Source organism: Capra hircus, chromosome 21 (assembly GCF_001704415.2).
Source record: "Capra hircus breed San Clemente chromosome 21, ASM170441v1, whole genome shotgun sequence".
NCBI classification, from domain to species: Eukaryota; Metazoa; Chordata; class Mammalia; order Artiodactyla; family Bovidae; genus Capra; species Capra hircus.
The window spans coordinates 63,806,517-63,830,303 of record NC_030828.1 but is presented as its reverse complement, the minus strand read 5'-3'; the positions used below and the strand labels follow the sequence as shown (position 1 = coordinate 63,830,303).

General features: G+C 60.9%; 2 protein-coding genes across 4 annotated transcripts in view; one reads left to right on the top strand and one right to left on the bottom strand.

The window, feature by feature from the left end:
• Window positions 1-19,274, top strand: part of CCDC85C (coiled-coil domain containing 85C) — a 78,005-nt gene extending 58,731 nt beyond the window's left edge. The window contains exons 2-6 of one of the 3 annotated variants that reach the window (XM_018066179.1): window positions 279-352; window positions 10,296-10,400; window positions 15,179-15,274; window positions 15,563-15,661; window positions 16,414-19,274. In XM_018066179.1, the coding sequence (XP_017921668.1) occupies window positions 279-352; window positions 10,296-10,400; window positions 15,179-15,274; window positions 15,563-15,661; window positions 16,414-16,503 (464 nt within the window). In that variant the 3' untranslated portion in view covers window positions 16,504-19,274. Of the gene's footprint in view, window positions 1-278; window positions 353-10,292; window positions 10,401-15,178; window positions 15,275-15,562; window positions 15,662-16,413 lie in introns of all 3 variants that reach the window. The other 2 variants (XM_018066178.1, XM_018066180.1) reach the window with 2 other exon arrangements.
• Window positions 19,659-23,787, bottom strand: part of CCNK (cyclin K) — a 29,723-nt gene continuing 25,594 nt past the window's right edge. Inside the window, exons 10-11 of the mRNA XM_018066176.1 lie at window positions 23,189-23,260; window positions 19,659-20,994 (exon numbers count right to left, since the gene is read on the bottom strand). Coding sequence (XP_017921665.1) covers window positions 20,369-20,994; window positions 23,189-23,260 — 698 coding nt within the window. The 3' untranslated portion in view covers window positions 19,659-20,368. The remainder of the gene's footprint in view (window positions 20,995-23,188; window positions 23,261-23,787) is intronic.

Genomic DNA, 23,787 nt, shown 5'->3' with positions numbered 1-23,787 from the left:
GATGCCCCCACTGCGTGGGGAAGGGCCTCCCTGTGCCGCGGGCCCTGGGGTGGGCTGCCCCGGGGTGAGGGGGCCATCAGGGACCTCCTTTTGGACCTGAAGCCCTGCGGAGGCTGAAGGCGTCAGCCCAGGACCAGCTGGTGAGAGAACCCTTCACCCTGGTTCTGCAGGTGGATGGGGGAAACCAGGCCCCAGGGCCCACCCGGGGGGCACGCAGGGGAGGGCCCTCCTGCTGGAGACAGTCTGCCGATGGCTGACGCGACTCTTGTGTCTTTCAGATCCCTCGTCCACCTACATGCGGCAACTGGAGACCAAGGTGAAGCTGCTGGAGGGTGACAAGCTCCTGGCGCAGGTAGGCTGGCTGCACCCCGAGGACCACAGTGCCCTGCCACCACCCACCGCTCCAGGCACCACCCCCAGCCCCAGGTGGCCTCTGGTCCCTTCCCGCTTCATGCCCCCAGCATCCCATCTGCCCTCTGCTCCCGCTCAGTCACCTCCAGGGACACCTGCTTGGGGACCCACAGCCTCCGGGCGTCCTTCCATCCCGGCCGTCCTGTCTGTACCCTCGGTGTCCTGCGAGCTCCTCGGGGGCCCGGAGATGCTGTGGAGCCCATGCTTGCTGAGGAAGTGGGCCGCTTTGCCCCTCCACTGGGTGCATCAAGGCCCGAGAGGCAGACAGGCTCGCCCTCGCTCAGACTCGTAGGGAACCTTCCCTGGTCCTGCTGCGCTGGTTTCTTTATGGGCTGGGGTCTGCCCTCCGCCCTCCTGCCTGGCCTGAGAGCTGAGGCCAGGCCTGACCCCGGCCTGTCCCCAGCACGGGGTCAACAGGTCAGAGATGGGTGATGAGGTTGGTGCAGGGAGGAGACGGAGCCAGGTGGCTGTGGGCGGCTGGAGCATGGAGGGGGCCTGACTGCCTAGACGAGGATGAGGGGCCCTCCCCGCTGCGGGCGGGGCGCTGCTGGGAGCCTGTGGTCAGCTTGGTCAATCGGGGCACCTGGATGGGAGGGTGGGCTGGCTGGGCGAACCCTCCAACCTCTCTCCTGCTTGTCCTCAGCCCTGACTCCATCTTAGCACCCGCATCTCCCCAGCCACGCTTGCTGGCTCATAAGCGGCCGGCTTGGATCCCAGAGCGTGTTTCTGGGAACCGACCCCAGGGAGGGCTCAGCGCCTGTGCCCGGTTGCTAGGTGACCAGTGCCGCTGCCCACTGGGCAGCTGCTGGGATGCTCACAGCCCCGAGGGCAGCCCCATGGCTGCCGTCCCACCTCTCGCCCTTGCATGGGCAGCTGGAAGGTTCCCTTAGGTCCACAGGACTCCACGGAGTACGTGGTCCACGCACTCTGGCCTCGCTTCTCCATGGCCGCCGTGTCAGGTGTGCAGCCGGGCATCGGATTGCAAGGCCCGTTTTCGGGTGTCGGGTGTCGACTGCTCGGCCCTACGTGTGCAGGCTCCTCAGGCCTGGTGAGGGCAGGGAGGTTGGGGGCTCGCCTGGCGGTGAGCTGGGGCTCCCTACACCCAAACACTCCCTGAGGGCTGGTCCTGGTTGCGAAGGAGGATGTGTGGTGGGGGGTTGTGGGGACTGTAGGCAGAGGTGATGGGGGGGTAGCATCAGGACTTAGGGGCCTTGGCTCTGGAGCTGGTTCCTGTCCAGCAAGTAGGGGAGAATGACACTGTTTCTGGGGAGAGGTAGGTTGAGAGCGTGGACCCCAAATTCCAGATGCCATTTGAGTGTTGTTCCACGGTCCAGCCCGGCCGTGGCTTGTGGTCCTGTTTCCAAGGACCAGGGTGGATGTGTCCCTGTGGCCCCTGCTCTCCTAGGCCGCGCTGTCCCATCGAGAACACGCACCCACTTGCACGTGGTCGACTTGGCCTTGTTGCTTGCCATTTAGTCGCTCAGTCGTGTCTGACTGTTTTGTGACCCCAGGGACTGCAGCCCGCCAGGCTCCTCTGTCCATGGGATTCCCCAGGCAAGAATACTGGAGTGGGTTACCATTTCCTCCTCCAGGGGATCTTCCCGACCAGGGATCGAACCCGCATCTCCTGCATCATAGGCGGACTCTTTACCACTGAGCCGCTGGGGTCTTTGACTTGTTCAAAACCTACACGGGTGGCAGCCCTTCCTCTTCCTCCTCTCTGTGGGCACCCCTTGATCTCACAAGGAACACCCCACCATGGCTGTGTCCACTTGCCCCCTGCCCACATGGGCAGAGGTGGAGGTTGACAGGGGCCCTGTGTCTGAAGCATCGGGGTATGGCCACCACCTGGGCAGGGGGTGTCTCTGTCTGGGCCCTCCCCTCCCCAAGGCTGCTCTGACCTGCTCCCTGGGTGCCTTGCCCTGGAGGCAGCAGCAGTGGGGTTCTGTCCCCAGCTTGTGCCCACGCTCGGGCCAGGCTCTCCGGACACAGACTTCCATCCCTCAGATGGGGGAGTGGCCTCTCACCTGGGCGCAGGCTTGCTGGCTGCAGGCAATCAGATTGGGCTTTAGGGAATAAGAGCATCCTTTTGCTCAGCTTCTTGCTAGTGCAGGAGAAGTGCTGGGAACTCAGAGACTAGCCGGTGAGCGCTTGCTCCAAGCTCTCCTCGCACCACAGGCTGCTCTTGCTGAAGGGGTTTTGGGATCCTCCCTTGGGGAGTTCGGCCCGCACCTGTGCTGGAGTGTCAGCTCCTCACGGACTGGGCTGCAGGACCTCAGTGGTCACATCCTCAGTGCCCAGCTGGACTTGGTGGATGCATTTGGGGAGCCCTGACTGTATCCCACCTAGTCTTCTGGGTCAGAGGGGAGATTGGTTCTTGCCCAGAGTGAGGAAGATTTGCTTAACCCAGGAAGAGCAGCTTCATAAGGTAGTAAGTGTATCATCTTTGGAGATAATCAAGGGTGGATGGGTGGGAGTATGGGAGGATGGATGACCAGGTTTAGGAAGGAGACTGCTGCCACGGGTGGGAATCTGGACACAGCCTCATGGGCTCTGGCTTGTGAGATTTTATGATTCTGGCACCTAAGTCTTCTCAGTGAAATAAAAATTGCCCAGGAACCTCCCGCCCTGTGCAAAGCGGAAAAATCTGCCTTTTGGTGAAAATCAGCAGAGAGCAACATTATTCTTTTAACTATCTTCAGATAATGTGGCTTTGGGGTTTGGGGGAAGGGGCAGAGGGCCTCCGTGGGTTCCCTTTCCCACTGCCCACCCATCCCCCTCCCCCCTCCCCCCCACTGCCTCTATTTAGCTCCAGAATAGCTTTAATTAAAAATGCACCGGAGTGTCCACAGGCTAAATTAGTGTATTGCAGTTCGTATTTTCTTTCTCGTGTTGGCTTTGAAATTTCATCAGCGCAGCTGCTCCCCCTGCGATGATTCATCTGGAGCCGGGTCCGTGGTATGATTCTCCCCGTGGATTCCGTGCCTGGCAGGGCTGGGCTGGGGGCGGCTGTCATTGACGCTGCCGTGGTTCCCTCTGGGGTTGATCAGCAGTCAAGGCTCCACGTGCGTTCAGAAGCCAGCTTCACAAAAGAGCAAGAAGCTTGTTGGGCAGGAGTGGGCAGTCCTCCGGGGGCGCAGAGGCAGTGGTCCAGGCTGGCGGCTGGGACAAGCTCCAGGTGCCCGCGCCTCCTGGCCCCAGGGCCCACACATTCTGTCCTGCTATGCCGCAAGGAGTCGCTGAACACTCAGGTTGAAAGCGACCCCCGGATTTACACTGAGCTGGGATGGGGAAACTGAGGCCTGGGTGGAGGAGCATTTCCCGGGATGGGTGATTGAGTTGGTTTGCTGGGGCTGCCCAAGAAAAGAGCCATATACTTGGTGGGGGTAGGAGGGTGGAGAAGGGGCTTAAGCAACTGAAATGCACTGAATGTATTGTCTCATAATTCTGGGGGGCGTGGGGTCAACAGGGCCACGTATAAATCTGATTGAGACACAGTTCAACCTGCCACCATAGGGCTGTTGGCCTGATGGTTTGAGAAAAAGCGGGTTTGGGCCCCGGAGGAATCTGGGTTCAGATGATGCCTGCTCCAGCTCTCAGCCTCTCTGTGTGTGGCTTTAAGCGGGGTGTCTTATGTCCCGGCGCCTCGGTTTCTTCTCCTGTAACCCAGGGAGGATGAGGTGCCCACTGCAGCCTGGCTGGAACCTGGGGCGCCCTGGGCAAGTGTCTGCCCTTCCCTCCTTTTCCTGGTCTTGGGAGCCTGGGATTTTTTCAGGGTCTGGCAGACTGCGCCCATTCAGCTGGGCTTGATGCCTGATGAACGGCTTGATGCCTGATGAACGGCTTGCTCCATTTTGTACTTTGAGTTTGGAAACATCCAGGCCTTGGGACTGAGAAACAGGCCTCTGCTGTCCAAGCCCATGGCTGACGCCTCCTTCCTGTTACCTGCCTCCCTGGCGGCGGGGCTTGTTCTGTTTGGTGCTTCCCTCACCCAAGCCCTCTGGAGGTCCTGGCCTCATAGTGTGTCTGCTCGCCAGCATCCTCTGTGACATGCCGCTCCGTTGCCAGGCTCTGGACCATCCCCTCTTCCCTTGTTTGATGTCTGCGGTTGGTCATCACTTCCCTGTCCCCTCTGTCATGGGTGACATGGTCTCTGGAGGGCTTAAACTGGTTCCTTAGCAGAACCTTAGACCCAGTCCAGCCTCTTTCTCAGCCAGGGAGGACACCCCCTCTTTCCACCATCAGATGGATGGTCCGTCTAGCGACGTGGGCAGGAGGAGAGGCTAGGAATTCATCTCTGTACCTGAGGCTCAACCTGTGTCCATTGTGAGACAATGGACAATAGCCCTCAGCCTGGCTAGAGGGCAACCCCAGGACTTTAGAGCCAGAGGGCCTGGTTCAAATCCCTAAAGTGCCACTTACTGGCTGGGTGGCACTGGGCCAGTGGCTTAACCTCTCTGTGCTTCCGTTTCCCAAATATAAAAGGAGGACACTGACGGTGCCTGCCCAGGACTGAAGGGCGAATCATGGGAGGCAGTGAGGGCCAGGCCTCGCTGGTGGTAAGGGTCGTGGGTCAGCGACTGTGACCTCGCCTGGGGGTCACTCAGCCTCTGAGTGTCTTCTGGACCCCATTTGACATGCAAGAGGCCAGGAGGCAGGGAAGCTGCTCAGATCCGTCACCTGTGATGGGATTTGGATTTAGCGACGTCTATGAGAGACTTTGCTTTCACTTTTCACTTTCATGCATTGGAGAAGGAAATGGCAACCCACTCCAGTGTTGTTGCCTGGAGAGTCCCAGGGACGGGGGGAGCCTGGTGGGAGGCCATCTATTGGGTCGCACAGAGTCGGACACGACTGGAGCGACTTAGCAGCAGCAGCAGTGCCCTCCAGTGGCTTCCCAGGGCGCTCGACGGTAAAGAATCCATCTGCAATGCAGGAGACCTGGGAGATGCGGGTTCAATCCCTAGGTGGAGGAGATCGCCTGGATGAGAAAAGGGCAACCCACTCCAGTGCTCTTGCCTGGAGAATCCCATGGGCAGAGGAGCCTGGAGGGCTACAGTCCACAGGGTCGCCAAGAGTCAGATGCGGCTGAGCAACGCCCCCGTCTTCCCCCTGCGGAGGTCACGTGGCCTGCCCCTCAGTCACCTCATTGTGCCAGAGGACACAGGAGCAGACAGTGGCCATTGTGGCCGAGACCTGGTCTTGTGGCACCTGTCGGTCACAGGACGCTCCTGGGCTGTACTCACATCCCAGGTTGAGAGCCAACACTGCATGGGGAGGAGGGCATTGCCAGCTGTGGATGAGAAATACCAGCCATTCGTTAACCACACGTGGACGCCACATGCCTCATCTGAGCACGGATCGGAGAAACCCTCTGGGCCCAGGTCACCCTGCAGCCCTTTGTTCAATGGCCAGCATATGAGTTCTTATAAAATTCAAGGGGAAAAAAGGAAGGAAATCTGGCTGGCACGACGTGTAGGTTCCCGTGAGGGACCTTCTCCCTGAGGACACAGCAGAGGCTGATCCCTGGCCTCCCCAGGGCTGGCTGGGGTCTTGGGGTGCCTCTCAGGAGGGCAGCTGTGTTCTGGGTTCTGGTGTCAGCCTCGTGGAGTCCGGGGCTGGCCGTGTGCTGGGTCACATCCTTGTGGAATCTGGAGTTTCTGAAAATGTGGGACTCTGATGAGGCACCTTGGGGACCCCACCTGGGCCTGGGACCGCCTCCCACTCCAGCCCAGCCGAGCTCCTGGCGGCTTTAGGGCAGCAGGAGTCTCCGAGGCTGGGGAAGGGCAGAGGTGAGGGTGGTGGGAGATGTTTGCCGGGTGACATGTGCTCTCTTCCCTTCCAGCTGCCCCGCCCTTACGGCCGCCCCCGACGCTGGCTTCAGGTAGCCCTGCCCAGGGGGCTGGTGTGCAGTGGCGTGTGGGGTGGGGGCGGCTTGCTGTGCTGTGTGATGGCCTTCCTGTTCCTTCCCGGGGAGCTGATCACCACCCAGGGCCTGGCATTTAGATTCTTCTTAGGCTTTGCCTCCTCTCTGAGCTGGTGTTAATTCCCAGCTTTATAAAACAACAGCCAAGAGTTATGAGGCAGCGGCCTGCTGTGACACTCCGCCCAGGCCCCTCACCCACCTCTCATCCGATCTGCATGCGAGGTTGTGGCAGGGGCGGGGGACGGCAGGAGGACAGGTTGTGATCCACACTTTGCAGGAGAACCCGCAGTGCCTGGTGGGGCGAGGAGCTGGCTGGCCAAGGCCCCAGGAGTTAGTGCTGGCTCCTGGCTGGCCTGGGTCCTCGGGTGAGGTCTCCAGGGGCGCCTGGTGGTCAGAAGAGCCGGCCGGCGCCCAGTGATAGGCTCCCAGCCCACTGAGCAGGACAGCCCTACTGCCCCTGGGAGGCAGGCATTACCGCCCTTGATTACCATTCTGGAAAGCAGGGCTGGTGTCACCTGGGATCAGAGCCTTGTTCCTGTGATGAGACGCTGACACCGCCCTGCCCCATGAGGGCCGGCAGCCCGAAGGATGGCTCCCTCCGAGGGGGCCCTGTCCCTGGTCGCTGCGTGCAGGTTGGCCCGGGGGCCCTGAATCTGAGTGGTCACCTGCGGGCAGGCTGCCTGGTGGGGACCCTGGGTGCCTCCGTGTCAGTTCTCACCTCCCATCCCCAGAGCCGCAGGCCTTACCTCACCTGTCGGGTGCCCCCCGCTGTTCAGGTGTATACACAGTAGGTGCTTATCGACCAGATCTAGGGGTAGCATGGGGCCCACCCAAGGGGCCTCCAGCACTTTGGGAGCAGGAGGGCGGGGTGAGCAGATGCTTTTGAGCCTAGAAAAGGAGCCCGAGTGGAGGGGCGGGGATGGGTACATGGCCCCCTTTTCTCTGAGTTCCCTTTGTCTTCAGCACCTCCCCTGACGGTTCTCCCCAGGAGGATCCGGGGGTGCCGCCCACCGCCCCCACGCACCCAGCTTTGCAAGCAGGATTCCCTGGGAAGGTGATGACCGCTGTTGCTGCTGCTGGAACCTCCTTGCAGCTCCGCAGAGGCCCAGAGAGGCTGGGCGGCCCGAGTTCATGCTGCCCGCCATGGCCAGCTCTGAGCTGAGGGCCCTGGATGGAGGCCTCTGCAGCCTCTTGGGCGCCCCCCTCAACCCGGCCTGGCCCCCCAAACTCCATCCAGAACCATCATGCTGCCCTTGGCGGGGGCGGGACCGGCTAGAAGGGGATTTCAGCACTGGGATCGTTACCTTCTCTTATAAGGATTCGGGCAACCCGATTCCAGCTCCTGCTCTGTGTGTCCGATCCACCCCTCCACGTCCTGAGGGACCCTATTTGGGAGCCTAGGGGGGCAGGCTGGTCTTCTCCTGGGGAGCGGCAATAAGCCCCATCCCTTGCCCGCCCAGTCACCCTAGAAGACCGCACCCCCTCACCAGTGAAACCCTCGGGGATTTCATCTTCCAGGGCACCGGTGGGCAAATAGCAGGATTTTTAATTTGGATTTAAGTGCAATTACATTTCTTCATTTCGATGCGTCATTAGGCGCGTTGCCCCTCGTGAAAGCTGGTGCGTTCTCCCCGCCAGCTTTGTGGCTTGCTCCTCGAGCATTGTGGGCTCGCAAATATTGATGCACAACACCCATCACTGAAGGCAGGGGTGGGAACTGCACGCTGCTAATTAAAATCTCCCTACCCCCTTGCACACACATATATATACACCTCCTCCCCAGGGAATTGTCTGGGGGAGGGAGGAGACGTACAAACCAGTGTTTTCAGAAGCAGCACGTGGGCTGTTTGTGATCCCATTGGGTCCAGGATCAGAGACGCTGTGGATGAGGGGAGCTGCAGCCCAGGGCAGCATCTGGACCGCGTGCGGGCGGGGACAGGGAGGCATCCGCCTCCTGGTTCCTGGGGCCCGCGGGAGCGCCGGGGCTCCAGTGCCTGGCCCTGTGGCCACATCCACATGTGTGTGTGTTGGGCCAGCTGGGCCTTATGCCTGGTCCCTTGGCTTTCTCTCGCCAGGCAGGCGGGGTCGTGCCTGCAGAATGGCTCCAGGGCCCGGGTGAGACGCCTGTGGCCCCAGGCGTGGACATTCCGTGTGCTGGGTTTAGAACACACTCTCGGTTGGAGGAGATTTTGCAGCTGTCAACGGAGATCTACCCAAGAAAATAATTTGGTTTGGGAGTTTCGCTTTTAAGTAAAGCTGGGGATGAGAACCTCCCCCCGCCACCGCCCCCTCGCCCCAGATAGGCAGGGGCGCCCTGGAGGAGAGAACTCCCAATGGTGGGGACAGGCGCGGGGCCTCTTTCTTTTGCAGGCTGTTGGTAGAAGCTCCTCCACTCAGACCCCTGGCCGGGCCAGGGAGGGTCACTGTGCCTGGGGCGCTAATGCCGCAGGTTGACCTAGACAGGCTGTGATGGGGTGTGACTGTCCCAGTTTCAGACAGAGGGCTGTGCCTGAGGTCCCCTGGTGAGACCCTTCCCGCTTCTCCCTACTCTGGGACCCCCCAGGCCATGGGAACCATGCTTAGCTGGGCGGCTGGTGTCTGTTCGGCCGCCGGGGGTGGGGGTGGGAGGGATTAATCAGGGAGTGGCCGCCTGTCCCCTGTCCTGGTCGCCTCCACTCCTGGCCTGCAGACACAGGGTGATAGAGACTGTGAGGCCTGGGGGGTTGGCCCTGGGCGTGACGGGGGGCAGGAGAGCAGAGCCCAGGGACTCGATGAGGGTGAAGGTCCCGTGGGAAACGGAGAGCTGGATCCAGTGGCCGGCAAGAGGGCGGCAGGGTGTGTGCAGACGCCTCTGGGTGAGGCGGAGGCCGGGGGCGCTGATGAGGAGGAGGAGGTCCCCCCACCCTGGCCCCCCGCCTGCTCCAGTGAGGCTGCTGCCTGTATTTCTCACCCCAGCCCTGGCCTCTTCCCCTCGAAGGGTTTGTTTGGGCAACTCAACAGCCTGTTGATTTATAGGACGTTCCACTGCATTTTATCTGTCCAGCAGTGTTCCCGAAGTTCCTTTGAAGTAGAAGAGGGTGTTGGGGTCAGAAACACCATCCCAGGGGTTGAAGGGACTCAGAGGGCCCGCAGACCCAGGCTTCTGCTCGGCTGGACCGGGGGCTGTGCTGGTTTGAGTGTGACCCCTGGGTCCTCCCCCTGTCTGGGTCCAGCCCCAGCTTCTGTAGGGGGTGCCGTGTGTTGCTTTGCCCAAGTGAACCACTTAAGGCCAAATCTAATCTTCATTCATTCATTCACTCACTCTCTCCTCCCTTGCCCACTCCTTCTAAGCACGCCTTGGGCTTTAGTAATGAGCCCAGCGGCACTGGTTCCTGTGGACACAGAGGGCGAGGCCCGGGGCTTGCATTTGGGAGCTCCCTGTCCGATGGCAGAGGCTCGTTGGCAAGTGTCAGAGCGCCGTGCAGGCTCACCCCGTGGGCAGCCCCCAGCCTCATGGTGGTGGGCAGACTTCCCCCTACCCAGGACTTGAGCTCCAGGGCTGGAGAGGCTGTTTCCCAGGCCTTGCGGGGGACCCCAAGGGCAGGATGCTGGCGCAGAGGGGCGAGAGTGGAAAGGAGTGGGGAGAGCCACCGGCTCACTCACCTGTTTATTTGGCCACTCAGCAGATGTTTATAAAGCATGCAGCAGGGAGTGAATCAAAGCCCCTGGCCTTGTGGCTCTGATGCTTGAGTCTGGAGAGGGATGTCAAGGGCTTCTGATGGTCGTGGCGGTGAGGATGGATAAAGAGGGGGTGGAGAAGGGAGAGGGCACAGGTGGGGCCCCCTGGCAGGTGCCCCGAGGACCAGGTCGGGGCGTCTCGTCCAGCAGAGAGGCCAGCAGTCCTCAGCCCCCTCGGTGTGGCCCCCACCCCACATCCAACCCCGCCCCTTTCTCTCTTTCTCTCTCTCTCTTGCAGCAGGCAGGCCCTGGGGAGTTCAGGACGCTGCGGAAAGGCTTCTCCCCGTACCACTCAGAGTCCCAGCTCTCTAGCCTGCCGCCCTCCTACCAGGACTCCCTGCAGAACGTAAGTGCCCCTCCCGCAAGGGTCCCCACCATGCCCAGGAGGACTCCGCACCTGGGGAATTGGAGGGGTGCAGCTCAGACCGTGCTCCCTTGTAACCTGCCCAGGGCCACATGGGCAGTCACAGCTGAGCTGGGTTGGGGACTCTTAGCTTTTGCCCTAGCTCTTCCAGGGCAGGGCTTGGGCTCCTGACCCTTGGCCTCCGCCTTTGACCCTTGGAGCCTTGTAAGGCTCCCAGTGTGCTGGCGGGAGGTGGAGGCCCGGCTTCAGATGCCGTCCCTGGCATCGCAGGCTGATGTAGTGGCCACGAGGCCCAGCCGCTCTCTCTCTGTGCCTCTCGTGGGCATGTGTCCCTCCTTGGACGCAGCAGGGAGAGGTTGCCCGGCTAGGATGGGGCTGGCCCGAGTCTGTGCGGGGGTCACTACCCCAGGCTTGAGCTCAAGTGTATGCTTGTGTACTTCAGTTCTTGCCAGGGCCCCCACGGTTGTCCTGGGTTCTCGCCTGGGCCCTGACCTGCCCTGGGAGGGTGGCAGGGGGCTCACTCCCGGGGATGTGCACGGTCAGCTCAGGACTGCTCCCTGTGTGTGAATGCGCGTCATCCCCGATGACTCTGTGTGTGCAGAAGGCAGGGATCTATAGAGGCAGAGAGTGCGGGAGTGGTTGCCAGGGGCTCAGGGGAGCGGGAGGAGGTGATGAAAGTGTTCTGTTGGGTGACTGCACTAATCGGTGAACGTGCAAAACCACCTCCCCCAGAAGCACGCGTTCGGGTGAGCCGAGTGATATTTACTGAGCATCTGTTACGTGGAGGGCCGTGCCGGGCTCTCCCCATGCCCAGAAGCCTCATCACAGAGTGGGGACCTCACTGTCCCCGCAGAACAGATAGGAAACCGAGCCTGCCTGAGGTCACGGTGGGCCTGACTCTCCCCCAGGGTCCTGGCCTTGCTGCCCCCCTCCACCCCGGCCAGTGAGGGCGAGCCTGGGGCACCTCCTGGGACTCTGAGCTGGCGCGAGTGGGCTGGCACTGCTGCTGGCTGCCGGCGGAACCCTCTGCAGTTTCTCTCCGAGGCCTCGCACCTTCTCTAGGAATGTAGCTGCTGACGCTGCAGAGGCGGTAAAGCCTGCTGACGACAGATAATCCAAATATTTACCCAGGAGCCCCGTGGCTCAATGAGGCTCCAATTGCTTCCTGATGAAGGGCTCTAGAAAGCCCAGCATCGCCCCCACAGGGGGCGGCTCTCCAGACCTTCGTACCTTCTCCCTGGGCTGTGGGAATCCTCACCACTGATAGTGCTGTGGGCTGAAGCCTCGGCAGGCTGCAAACTGTAAAGTGCTGTGCAAGCCCAGCTGGCTCTGGTGGTGTGCCAGGACTCTGGGATGTAAGCAGAGGGAGCTCGCTCCTCCAGGCTGAGCCCCTGAAGCCTTGATAGTGCTGCTTGGGCTGTCGGAGGGATGGAGGCTTCTGGAAGGCTTCCTGGAGGAGGCTTTAAGAGGGGCTCCGTGGGCCTCCCTTAGGCTGCCCTGCGTGGCCAGGGGTTGTCACCCCACTTCAGAGGGAAGGCAGCTGAGGCCCACCAAGGAGAGGTGGGGTGGATTGCCAGGGTCACATGGCTAGTCCATGCCAGAATCCAGGCCAAGCTGGGCCTGCGGGCCGGGGGCCAGCCCACAGTTCCACTGAGGCTGGGGGGCAGGTTCCTGGGGCAGAGGGGGAGGGTCTAAGTGTCTCGTGGGAGGCCGCCGCAGAGGGGCCCGAGCTTGGGTGGAGGCTCGTGGTCCAGGCCTCTCAGGCTGTTTATGGAGCACAGAGCCTCTCTGGAGCGGCTGAGTGCTGAGCCCCGTGTCCTGCGTACGGATGCACCAGGAGAGGAGGCTTGTGTGGGGAGGACCTTCTGATGCTGCCGGGGTGCTGTCTCTTCTGTACCTGGGTGTGGGCACACCTTCTGTGAGGCTGTTTTAAGTGTCCATTTCAGTGGATTTTAGTATCTTCACAGATCTGTGCAATCATCACAGCAAAATGTCTCCCTCACCCCAGAAAGCAAGCCTGTGCTCATTAGCAATCCCTCCCCACCCCCTCCTGCCAGCCCCTGACAATCACTAATCTGCTTTCTGCCTCTGCGTTTGCCTTTTCTGGATATTTCTTATAAATGGAAGCGTAACACGTGTCACCCTTTGTCCCTGGCTTCTGAGCACTGGGTTTCTCAAGTGCATCCACCTTGTAGCAGGTGTCAGAGCTTCGTGCCTTTTTCTTATCAAGCAGCACCCCACTGTGTGGGTACCCACGTTTTGTTTAGCCGTTCGTCAGGCGCTGTGCATGGCTCTGTTTCCATTTTTGCCTCCTTTGATTGTGCTTCTCTGAACACCTGTGGACGGGGCACTTGTGTGGACATCTGTTCAGTTCTCTGGGGTGTACACTCGTCTCCCCACTTTGGGCGCTGGTCCTGGCATCCCACAGCCCCGGGCTGGAAGCTTGGGCCCCCTGGTTTACTAGCTGTTTGGCCTCAGGCAAGTCTTGCAGCCTTCCCTTCCTCATCTGTAAAATGGGTGCATAGAAAAGACAGCTTCAGCGCAGAGGGTTGCAGTCAGCCCTGGGTGGGCTGCCCTGCTCCGAGTGGGCACTTAGGGAGCTGGGGAGGCATCCTTGGGCCTTCCAGGCTGTGATCGGGGTGGGGCGGGGTCTGCCGGGGTGAGCTGGTTTGGGAAATGCTCTCAAGTTTACAGTCCTGACCAGTGTCCGGCAGTGGCTTCGCTCACAGGCTTCTCCGCACACTCAGTAAGTGAGTGAGGTCGCTCTGTTGTGTCCCACTCTTTACAACCCCATGGACTGTAGCCTACCAGGCTCCTCTGTCCATGGAATTTTCCAGGCAAGAATACTGGAGTGGTTTGCCATTTCCTTCTCCAGGGGATCTTCCCAACCCAGGGATCGAACCTGGGTCTCTCTCATTGCAGGCAGACGTTTTACCATCTGAGCCACCAGGGAAGCCCCATTAGCACCTGCTATTGGCCCAGTGAGGAGGCCCAGGAAAGGGCTGGATTGCACAGCCTCCCCCAGCCACTCCTGGCTTTTGTTCCAGGAACCTGTCCCCTTGCGGAGCAGGTGGTTCTGGGAGCCCCAGGTGCAGAGGGAACCTGGGCCCAGAGCTGCCAAGGGCCAGGCGCCTTCTGGGGCTGTGAGTGTGTGACCGTCGCCCCCTGCTGGCCGGTGCGGGGAGGGCCACCTTCTGTCCCAGGTGCAGACTTGGGTGTGGCGCATACCCCCTCCTGTCCCGTTTGGTTCCCCCACATGACACCAGAGACCAGGCAGCATGGGCCAGAGTTAGGAAACAGTGTCCCAGGGCTCTGCACACGCCTTGGGACACATAGAGACCCTGGCTGAGAGGCAGAGACCGAGATACAGAATGGGTCGGTCCTCCCTGGAGAACCATGCCCACGCCCAGCTTTCCTAGACCCCAGGGCTGGGGGGTCTTGGCCTCTGCGTGGAACCGGGAGCAGGGCGAGCCTGCCAGGCTCCCCTGGGAGCAGGTCCAGGCCATGCTGGCAGGTGGGGCGAGTGCAGAGGTTGGCTGCTGGTGGTGGAATGTTCCAGACCTCGAGGGTCCCTGCAACAGCGCGGCCTGGCTGGTCAGGATCCTGGGGTTATGGCCTCATTGGCCGAGCTCACTGAGTCGGCCTGGTCTCTGGGGGGGTCGTCGGGCGGTTGATGGAGAAGAAAACCAAGACTCAGAGACGGGAGGGAGGCCCAAGATCCCAGGGTCTTCCCTCCGCTCACGCACTCCCTGGGGCATTCTCAGTATTTTCTCTCTGGCTTCCAGCACCTGCTGCTTGATTTCAGGCCCTGCCCAGCGTCTCCTGACCTGGCTCCTGCTGGCCCCAGGGCTCCAGCTGTCTCTCAGTGTGAGCTCCTTCCGTGCGGCCTTGAGTCCTTCCTGACCTTGCTCTGGGGCCTGGGGTCCCCACTGCAGCCCGAAGGCCTGCCTCCTGCCCCATGGCCGCCTGGCCAGCGCCCCTTGTCTGGGAGAAGCTGGGCGGACGCTCGACCTCTGACACAGGCAGGCGGGTCAGGCAGGGGACCAGAGGCTGGATCCGTTCCTCTCCCGGCCTCATCTCTTGGCCTCACAGGCTGTTGTGGGAGCCCGGCTTCTAGTTGCCAGTTAGAGTGTTTGCTGAATGTGGTGGCCATTCTTGGACAGGGCTGGGAGGGTCAGGACTGGGAGGCCCGACTCACAGCTGGAAGCCCCACGATGGCCCTAGAGGATGGAAATTGGGCCGGGGGAGGGGCCTTAGGAGTCAGGCTACGTGGGGGCTGGGGCCCAAGCCCTTCGGCATCTTCCTAGGTGACCTGCCAAACAGAACAATAGGCCTTTCCCGTGGGCTGTTTACAGGGGCCTATGGGAAGGGCACGCAGAGGATGAGACGGTTAGATGGCATCACCGACTCCATGGACATGAGTTTGAGTAAACTCCGGGAGTTGGTGATGGACAGGGAGGCCTGGCCTGCTGCAGTCCATGGTGTCGCAAAGAGTTAGACACGACTGAGTGAATGAACTGGTGGGATTTGGGAAGTGGGGAGGTTTCTCGGGGAGGGCTTAGGTTTCTCGATGCTGCTCCTTTGCCCCGGCGCAGCCCTCCCTCCCAGCCTCCTCTCCCCCCATCACCTCAGCCCCCGTTTCCTCCCACCCGGGCCCTGGTCCAGATGCAAGGCCCTCTGCCAGCCACTGGTCGCCCCGTGGCTGCCCCCAGGAGCCAGCCAGGGCGAGCTCTGAGCTCAGACGCAGTCCATTCCCGCAGGGCCCAGCCTGCCCGGCTCCCGAGCTGCCTTCGCCCCCCTCCAGTGGCTACAGCTCTGCGGGGCAGAAGCCCGAGGCCGTGGTGCATGCGATGAAGGTGAGGACCCGGCTCTGATGGCTCTCTCTCCCTTGGGAGGGCCCCCCACCTCGGTCCCTGCTGCTCTTCTGGACTCTGTGACCTTGGACCCACATTTGCCCTCTTGGGGCGGCTGAGCGGCAGGGCAGGGAGGTGGGCCGGGGGGGCCGTGGCTGCCTGGAACACTGTGGGGGAGAGGTTTGGGAGTGCCGGGTGGCAGCCAGGGGCGCTGAGGCCTGGGGGAGCTAGGGTGGGAGTGGTGGTCATTGCCCGGGGCCTTCCTGGTCATCCGGGGACTGCCCCTTTCAGGTCCTGGAGGTGCATGAAAACCTCGACCGGCCGCTGCAGGACAGCTGTGAGGAGGACCTCAGTGAGAAGGAGAAGGCCATCGTCCGCGAGATGTGCAACGTGAGGTCCCGGGGCCGGGGGCGGGGGGGTGCCGGCCAGGTCCCGCTGGAGGGGCGAGGGGCCCCTTCCCCCTCCTCCCTCCTCCTCCCCTCCCCCCCTTCCCTGCCCCGTCTTCCTTCTTCCCCGCTTCCCCTCCCTGATCCTGGTCTGGTTTGCCCCGCACGTCCTGACCCTTGACCCCTGACCCCTGTCCCCCAGTGTCGGTCTGGCTGCTGGTGGCGCACAGGTGGTGCTCAGACTGTGGGTGCCCGTGGGACCCTCTGCTCTGCGAGACTCCCCAGCCTGGGGCTGCCTTGGCTTTGGGAAGCTGGGCCCCTCTGGGGCTTCAGGGAGGCAGAGTGTCCTCCCGTCTGCCTGGTCGATGCGGCTGTCCCTGTGGACCTTGAGGGAGCCAGGAGGGAAGGGGGATCACGGGCGCTGCGCCCAGGCCCCACTCGGGGTGGCGTGTCCTGAGTCCCCCTCCTTTGCCCGCCCCCAACCCCCACCCCCGCCCTGGGTCTGTAGACCCCACTGGACCACCGTGAGGCCAGGTCCGCACCCAGATGTGATCTGCGCTGGGGTGGGGAGCGTAGTGGTGAGGGTGGGCATGCACAGACTGGGTCTGAGGGTCTCCTCTGTGACCCCACCCTGGCCCCAGGGCTCTGAGGTACGCAGGCGATCTTGAGCCACAGGGCAGTCTGTGCCCACAGGCCCCCGGGGAGGCTTGGGGTGGGCCTTCCCCTCACAGCGCCCCCCCCGCCCCGCCCCTACAGGTGGTCTGGAGGAAGCTAGGAGATGCCGCCAGCTCCAAGCCCTCCATCCGGCAGCATCTCTCTGGGAACCAGTTCAAAGGGCCTTTGTAGGGCCGCTCCCCTGCGGACGTGGACTTGGCCCTGGTGCCGAGCCGCCGGCTCCTCTCTCCGTGGTGAACTGTACATAGGACGCTGCCTGTCGCGGCCCCCTCCCGCCTCTCAGACACCAGCACAGCGGGGAGACGGTTCCCCAGCAGAGCGGCCTGGACAGCTTCCTTCCTGCTCCGGGGCTGAGGAGTGCTGAGATGCCCAGCCCCAGCAGAGGGGCACCCCTGGCTGCCGCCTGCCTGGGACAGTGGCTGCCAGCTGCCAGACTGCCCCATGGGGCTCCGCTTCTGAGCCGCTGGCTGGGGCCTGAACGCCGGCTCCCCGAGCAGAGTCCCTGGCTCTCAGATGAGGGGCGCTCTGCCGTGGCCCCTCCTCGGGCTCCCAGGCCTGGCGCCTCCCTGATGCCAGCTGATGCCAGCCACTGCTTGTTTTTAGATTCCACACCCCCACCCTTGGCCACACACCCTCTGCCATGTTCCCTCGCCTTGTGCCAGGTGGTGCCCCATCTTTCTGGGTCCCTCATGTCCAGGGGCGCGAGGCACTTCCGGGTCTGTGCTCCACACGACGGGCCGGGCCTGTCTCTGCACGGGTGGCACCAGGCCGCGGCTGGGCCTCTGCTCAGGAATGGTGCCCCCGCGCCCGGCCCCCTCCTGGGTGACTGTGCACGGAGCTGCATGGCTTCAGGTGAAGGGGTTCTGCTCTCCTTGTGAGGGGCCCCCCTGGGCTCTGGCTTTCATTTTCCTGTGTGACCTTCAGCAAGTCACTCAGCATCTCTGGGCCCCTGGTGGGGAAAAAAGGACGCAGAGGATCAGGGCCAGCAACTCAGGCACAGCGCAGGGACCAGTGGGGACCCTCCTGCTGGAGGGGTGGCTGGCGGGGGGGAGGTGTTGCGAGGGAGTCCCGCTGCCTTGCCCCCTTCTCAGTGGGTGGCCACCTCCACTTCTGAGCTTCAGTGTCCTCTCCTGTTGAGGCCGCAGCCTAAGGCCATCCTTGCAGGGCTCTGGGGATCAAATAAGACCTTCGGTGTAAAATGGCCATGTATAAAACTGTAAAGCGAGACATGTAAATGTTAAAATTTATGTGGGAGGGGAGTGAGGCCCAGAGGCCTCGCTTTCCAGTTCCTCCAGCACTGCTGACCCCTGTGCCTCAGCGGTACCGAGAGCTCGGGAGGTCCGAGAGGCTGTCTTGGCCTTGTCCAGGCTCAAGTGAGGGGCGGGGACCAGGCGAAGGGATGGGCGAGGCTGCCCTGGGTCTCCCCTTCGGCGCGGACTCAAGAGCCGTCCCCACTGCCTGTCTGCCGTCGGCACCCTTGGGTGGACAGTCCCCAGGGAGAGGCCTGCATCCGGGGAGTGCTGAGTGGGCGCTGCTGATGGCATCAGGCGTGGTCCTGATGCCCCGGGTCATACAGAAAGCTGTGGGCGCCCTGGGAGGAGCTGGGCCTTAGGCCAAGTGGTGAGCTCCCAGTCTCTAGGGGTGTGCACTTGGAGCTGGGTGATTCCTCCCCAGGTGGGCAGCGAGCTGGAGGGCAGAGGCTCCCCCTGCTCCCCAGGTCCTGGGTCTCCTGGGTGGGAGTCACAGCTGAGGACCCCGTGTGTCATGTTTGGGTCAGGTTGGCTTGGCCACCAATGAAAATAAGCAATAAGTCAGGGGTCCTGGTACCCACTGGTCTCCTGCAAACTGACCTGGGGAATGGGCCTCAAAGGGACCTTTGCCCGGTGGAGGGAGGTGGCCCTGCCCCCTAATGCTGCGATGGTGTCCAGGGGGCGGGGCAGGCGTTTCCAGCTGGTGCTGAGGCCTCCCTCCTGCCGCCTGCCTGTGTCCGGAGCCAGCGCTGCCTGGGAACAGCTTTCTAGAACAGCTGTACCTGGGATACCATCTCATTCACAGAAGCTGTTGGAAAGCCTGCAGCGCCTCTGACCGGTCTGTGCCAGGCCAGGGACTGTGGCTGCAGCAGGAACCCACTGCTGGGAGGATCCGGGGGGCCAGGTCAGGGGAGTTCCAGCTCTGCTGCTAAGCAGGGAGTGCGCACAGGGTGACCGTGGTGCCCCTCCTCCCGTGCGGAGCCTTAGCGCTGAAGCTCGAGGGCGGGGGTGTCGCTGAACCTGGTGTCCTTTCTTGAAGGTCCGTTTCAGATACTCTTTGCTGCCGGAGCCCCATGGGACCCCTGTGCTGTGGCTTTCATCCCCACTGTGATGGATGTCACCCTTCCAGCCTCATCCCAGGTGGCCAGGCCCATCCTGGAATCAGAATCCACTGAGCACATTTTTATCCAAAAGTTATTAGCCACACATCAGTGTTTGAAAGAGAAAAGTGACCTTTCATTTTTTTTTTCTTTCTTGAAAACTTGAGAGGAAACCATGCATACTACTGACTTTTTTTTTTTTTAAAGAAACAAAGGAAATGCATGACTGCAGAGCGGTAGAGGTGTATATTTTTCATAACGTGGGGGAAGTATTTGTGCTGCTCTCTGGGAACGGGCGCGTGCCTGGCTCCCGTCCCCGGGCCAGCAGCCACGCTCTGTCTTCCATGGGACGTGATGGCTGGAGCACGGGCCGACCCCACCCCAGCTCCGGGCAGCGCCGGTAGCCCTGGACTCCTGTGCCCGTTTCTACCTTCTATTGAACCACTTTGATTTGGGGAGAGAAAAAGAAATAGAACTTTTTGATAGTGTGGTAAAAACATTGATTTGAACTATTTTAGTAAAAGGAGTTAACAGAGAAGATTGTGATAGTGTATACTTTGCGCTAGATAAATAAAGGCTCGTTGCAAGCCTCCGTGCAGTGCTCATTTGTCTCTGGCGATGGGGCCCCTCTTGGCGGAGGCGGATGGTGGGGCTGATGCTTGCTGCTCCAGGGCCTCCAGTCACAGACCAGCGGGGGAAAGGGTTTCCGATCTAAACCCGGGTCTGACCCAGGGACCTGTCTATGGAGGGAGACGGACAGGCCCAAACCAGCATCACATTCAACTACTTCCTCCCAAGAAAGCCCGTGCGGGTGCCTGACGTGGGAGGCGGGCCCCCGAAGGCCCTCCTGGGCCATCTGCTGCGGGCCATTCCTCCATGCCCTGCTCCTGTACCCCCAGGAAGACCCACTTCTGGGCTGCAAACCCCAGGAACCCCTCCCCCGCCCCGCCCCTTCTGCCCATAACAAACAAAAGGGGCCATTTCAGAACTGATTTTATTTGGGTAACTGACTGAAGGAGTCTCGTTTGTAACCAAGATGGAATTCACAGTATGTTGTTACATTCACACTTAAAAAATATATCTCTATGTATAGGAATTTGCAAATTGATGTAAACATACATTACTTCCAAGAACATCTCTCCCTTTCTCCCTGGAGGAAAAAGAAGAGAGTCATCCAAGCAAGGCAACCCCTTCCGAGTAACTTCAACACAAAGGGTGTGGGTCCTCTCTAAATGAAACAGCCGTTCATCTGGCCTGGGAGCCACAGCGGGAACACAGTGAATGACAGCAATGACAAGAGCTTGACTTCAGAGGGAACTGGACGACTGAGAACTGAGTTTCCAGAAGGAAACGCGCTCCTCACCGAAGCTGCGCGTTGGACCAGCATGGCTGGTGAACATCCTCTCCAGTGTGAAGCAACCCAGTGCAGGGCCCGAGGACGCGGCTGAGACCAGAGAGGCGGCGGCGTCACAGCCGGCGGCCTGGGCCCCCCGAGGGCTGCTGTGTCCACTCTCCAGGTGCGCAGGAGCACTCTGATTTCATCTCCGGGGTCCTATCCACTTCTTCCCACACTGCAACTGTCCAGATTATTCGAGGTACCCTGCTGCTTACCCACTTAAACTACTTTTCAAGTTGATTAGAAAAACTTTTAAAAAAAACAACAAAGGAAAAGAGAGGCGTCAAAGGTTATCTCATCCAGGCTGCCCGCCCCAGCCCCCCGACAGGAGGCATGCCGGGTGGGGGGATGGGCGGGGGCACAGGGGGCTGTCCCCCCGGGGGCACTGCCGGGGGTGGGTAGCTGGCCGGCGGCAGGCCCAGGCCTGGGGGCGGGTGCGGCGGGACCGCGTGGGTGGGGGGCAGGCGAGGGGGCGGGGGTGGGAAGTTGGGGTTGTAGGTGGGCGGGGGCGGGGGGTAGCCAGGAGTTGGGGGAGGGATGGCAGGTGGCGGGAAGGAGGTGGGGGGCGGGGGCACAGGCGGCGGGGGTGGGTTGGGTGGGTAGACGTGGGGGTGGTAGGGCAAGTGGGCCGGCGGGCCGTAGGCGGGGGGCAGCGCCCCGTAGGAGGGGCCCTCGGTCTTCATCATGGACTGCAGGCTCTGGTAGCCCTCCCCGGACATGTAGGAGCTGCTGGTGGACATCCCCGTCATGTAGCTGGAGGGCGGCGGCGGTGGCGGCCGGTGCGGTAGCGGTGGAGGCTGGTGCACGGGCGCCGGGTGGGCCGGAGGAGGGATCTGGACCTTGGGGAGGTCACTGGCTTCCACGGGGCCTGGTGGCTCGGCCTCACTCAAGGCGGCTGCGAGGGGTGGCTTCCGATCTGTGGAGGGGAGACGGGTTACGGGCCGGCCCAGGCCGCTGCCTCCCCAGCAGGGTGGGGTGTGGCAGTGGGGGACACCGCCCCCTCAGGGCTCCACACGCAGCCCAGTCACCCCTGGGGCTCCGGGCCCTGTCGCAGCGCCATGGGCCACCTTCCCAAGGAGCAGCACGCAGCCTCTGCGGCCGGACAGCATGGCGTCCTGACGCTGTCGGCTCGTTTTCCGCCACAGGCTCTCCTCCTCGCCTCCCTTGGTCCCGAGCGCACGACACGGGCGTCCCTGGGCAGGAAGCCCCTTCCACCCCAGCCCCCCATCTAGCACAAACACATGCTGGGCCCCTTCTTTCTGCCCATCTCTGACCCCAGAGAAAGGCGAGCCCAGGTCGGGACCAGACCACACCACTGTCTGCTGAGAGATGGTCACGCTGGTGACTGGGCGTTAACAAAACATGGGCCAGTCTCTGACCGCCGCCCCCCACTCCCCACCGCGACAGGTCTGACCGGTGCCCTGTCCCAGCTCCCTGGGCCCCCAGAGGCTCAGAGGTCTCTGGAGCACCTCTCACCCTTCAGCAAACACACACCAATTTCCGCCTTCTCTAGCGAAACACTTCGCCTTCCAAAATGATGCCACAGGTAAAGACGGGAAGTTCTTTACAACTTCCCGCCTCTATCTCTAGTGATGTCGCGGAAGCACCCTAGTTGACTGGGTGCCTGTGAAACACTTTTCATTCTTTCTTCTCCACATGACTCCACATACAACTGCTTCCTCTTCAAAGTATACTGAGAAGAGACGCTGCCAACAGAAAGCAGACGCCAGAGCCGGAGCCTGAGGTCTACTGCACTCCTGCCCAGATCAGGACAATGTTCCTAACTTGGCAGGACTGTTGTTTTCCTAAATCTAATTCTAAATTCATTTCTCCTGGGTAGTTTACCATCTCTGGATGCAAGAGATCAGAGAATATTCAGATATGCTTAGAATTCACAACATCCTCACTTATCGGGCTATAAAAACAATTTTCTGAGAGGAGCTGCAGCCTGCCTGGGCGCTGGTCGCAGAGGGGCCACTGCCAGCAGGGCTGGGGCAGGAGGAACAGGTGATGAGGAGGCAGCAGGGGCCACTGCCAGCAGGGTTGCCGCTTCTGAAGCCACAGGAGGAGGAAGATGGGCGGGGGACAACGGACACGGACGTGGAGGGGCAGAAGCCCTGGATGTAGACATTATGCAGCTTTTTGGAATCACATGTAGGCCAGAAAAATGACACCTCTGACGGGCAGAGGGAGATTCCAGGTCAGTGGAAACAGCCATGGGTTACTTCTCTGGGATGTTCAAGCTGGAGCGCAGACTCACCCGAACCCCTTCTGGTCCAGCCCCCTGCCTCATGCTCCTTACCCTCCTTTCCAGATGCACCCACACCACCCCGGCCCACACCCCCACCACTAGCACTGTTCATGACAGGAGCTCCATCTCAGACGTCTCCCCGCGGGGGCCCTCTGATTTTAGCTTGGGGTCTGATGGGAGGCTCCAGGGCACAGACCCTCAAAAACGAGACAGGACAGAAGACTTCCAGTATTTTTGAGGCCTGAGGATTGGGACTGCCCTTGGTGTAAATCCGTGAATTTTTCAGAGGGGAAGTTGTTTCCACTGTGAAAAGTGTATCTGGCTGCAACAAGAATATATCCAGAGGGGGGAAAGTGGGGAGGGGGCTGCATGGTGTGGAGTCAGGGTAAGAGTGGGAGAATGAGGTTAGGGGAAGGGGGCTGGGAGCTGGAGAGGGTGCAGACTGACTGGGAGACCCCGTGGGTCATCAGAGCACATCTCTCCCGGGCAGTCTGCACCCTCCCCAACTCCCACCCGCCTCGACCCCCTTTGTGTTCCAGGGGCTTCCCTGGTGGCACAGACAGTAAAATCTGCCTGCAATGCAGGAGACCCTGGATCAATCCCCTGGGTCGGGAAGATCCCCTGGAGGAGGAGATGGCAACCCACTCCAGTATTCCTGCCTGGAGAGTTCCATGGACGGAGGAGCTTGGCACCACAGAGTCGCAAAAAGTCGGACAACACTGAGTGAGTATCCACATTTAGGTCATTAATGTCTTTTTAAATTTCTGAAATCCTAGAAATGTTCCCCAAGACTTCCAAAATCCGTCCTTCAAAAAGGCAGAGAGAAAAGCTGGTCTTCCCAGAGACCAGCAGCACTTACCTGGAGGCGGATGGGCTGGAGGCAATGGAGGGTGAGTGGGCTCGATTTTGGGAATTTTAGGTGGTGGTGGTTCTAAAAAGAAAAAATAGATTTTAAAAAGCTATTCTTCATGTAGAACAAACATGTCACAGAGAGGGAAAGAGAGAGAAGGAAGAGAAAAACGTACCGTTAAGGAATTTTTTTTGGAAAAGGCAGATGTGAAGGCTTTAAGGGAAGCTAAGGACAGACCGGCTAAACCATCCTTTTAAAGGAACAACAAGGAAACCAAACACACACATCCCCCCGTCCCCCCACCTCCGCCCCTCCAATGCCCCACACCTCTCACCACCTCCCCGCCCAAAACAAACATGGCCAGCCCGTTTTCCGAATCTGCCCAGTTTTCTCCTGACCACCTAAGGCAAGCCCTCCAATGACCTGAGAGAAGTGGAGTGAATCTCAGGTGCCAAGTGGTATCCATCGGGGTCCACCCTAACACAGAGAACACAAAGAAAGGCCCCGAGTGTGCACAGGAGCAACTCTCGCTGTGTAATTCTTGCTCAGGCACATCCAAGTTTATTTTCTCTCAAAAATATTTACTCCCAGTTATCAGCACATTAACT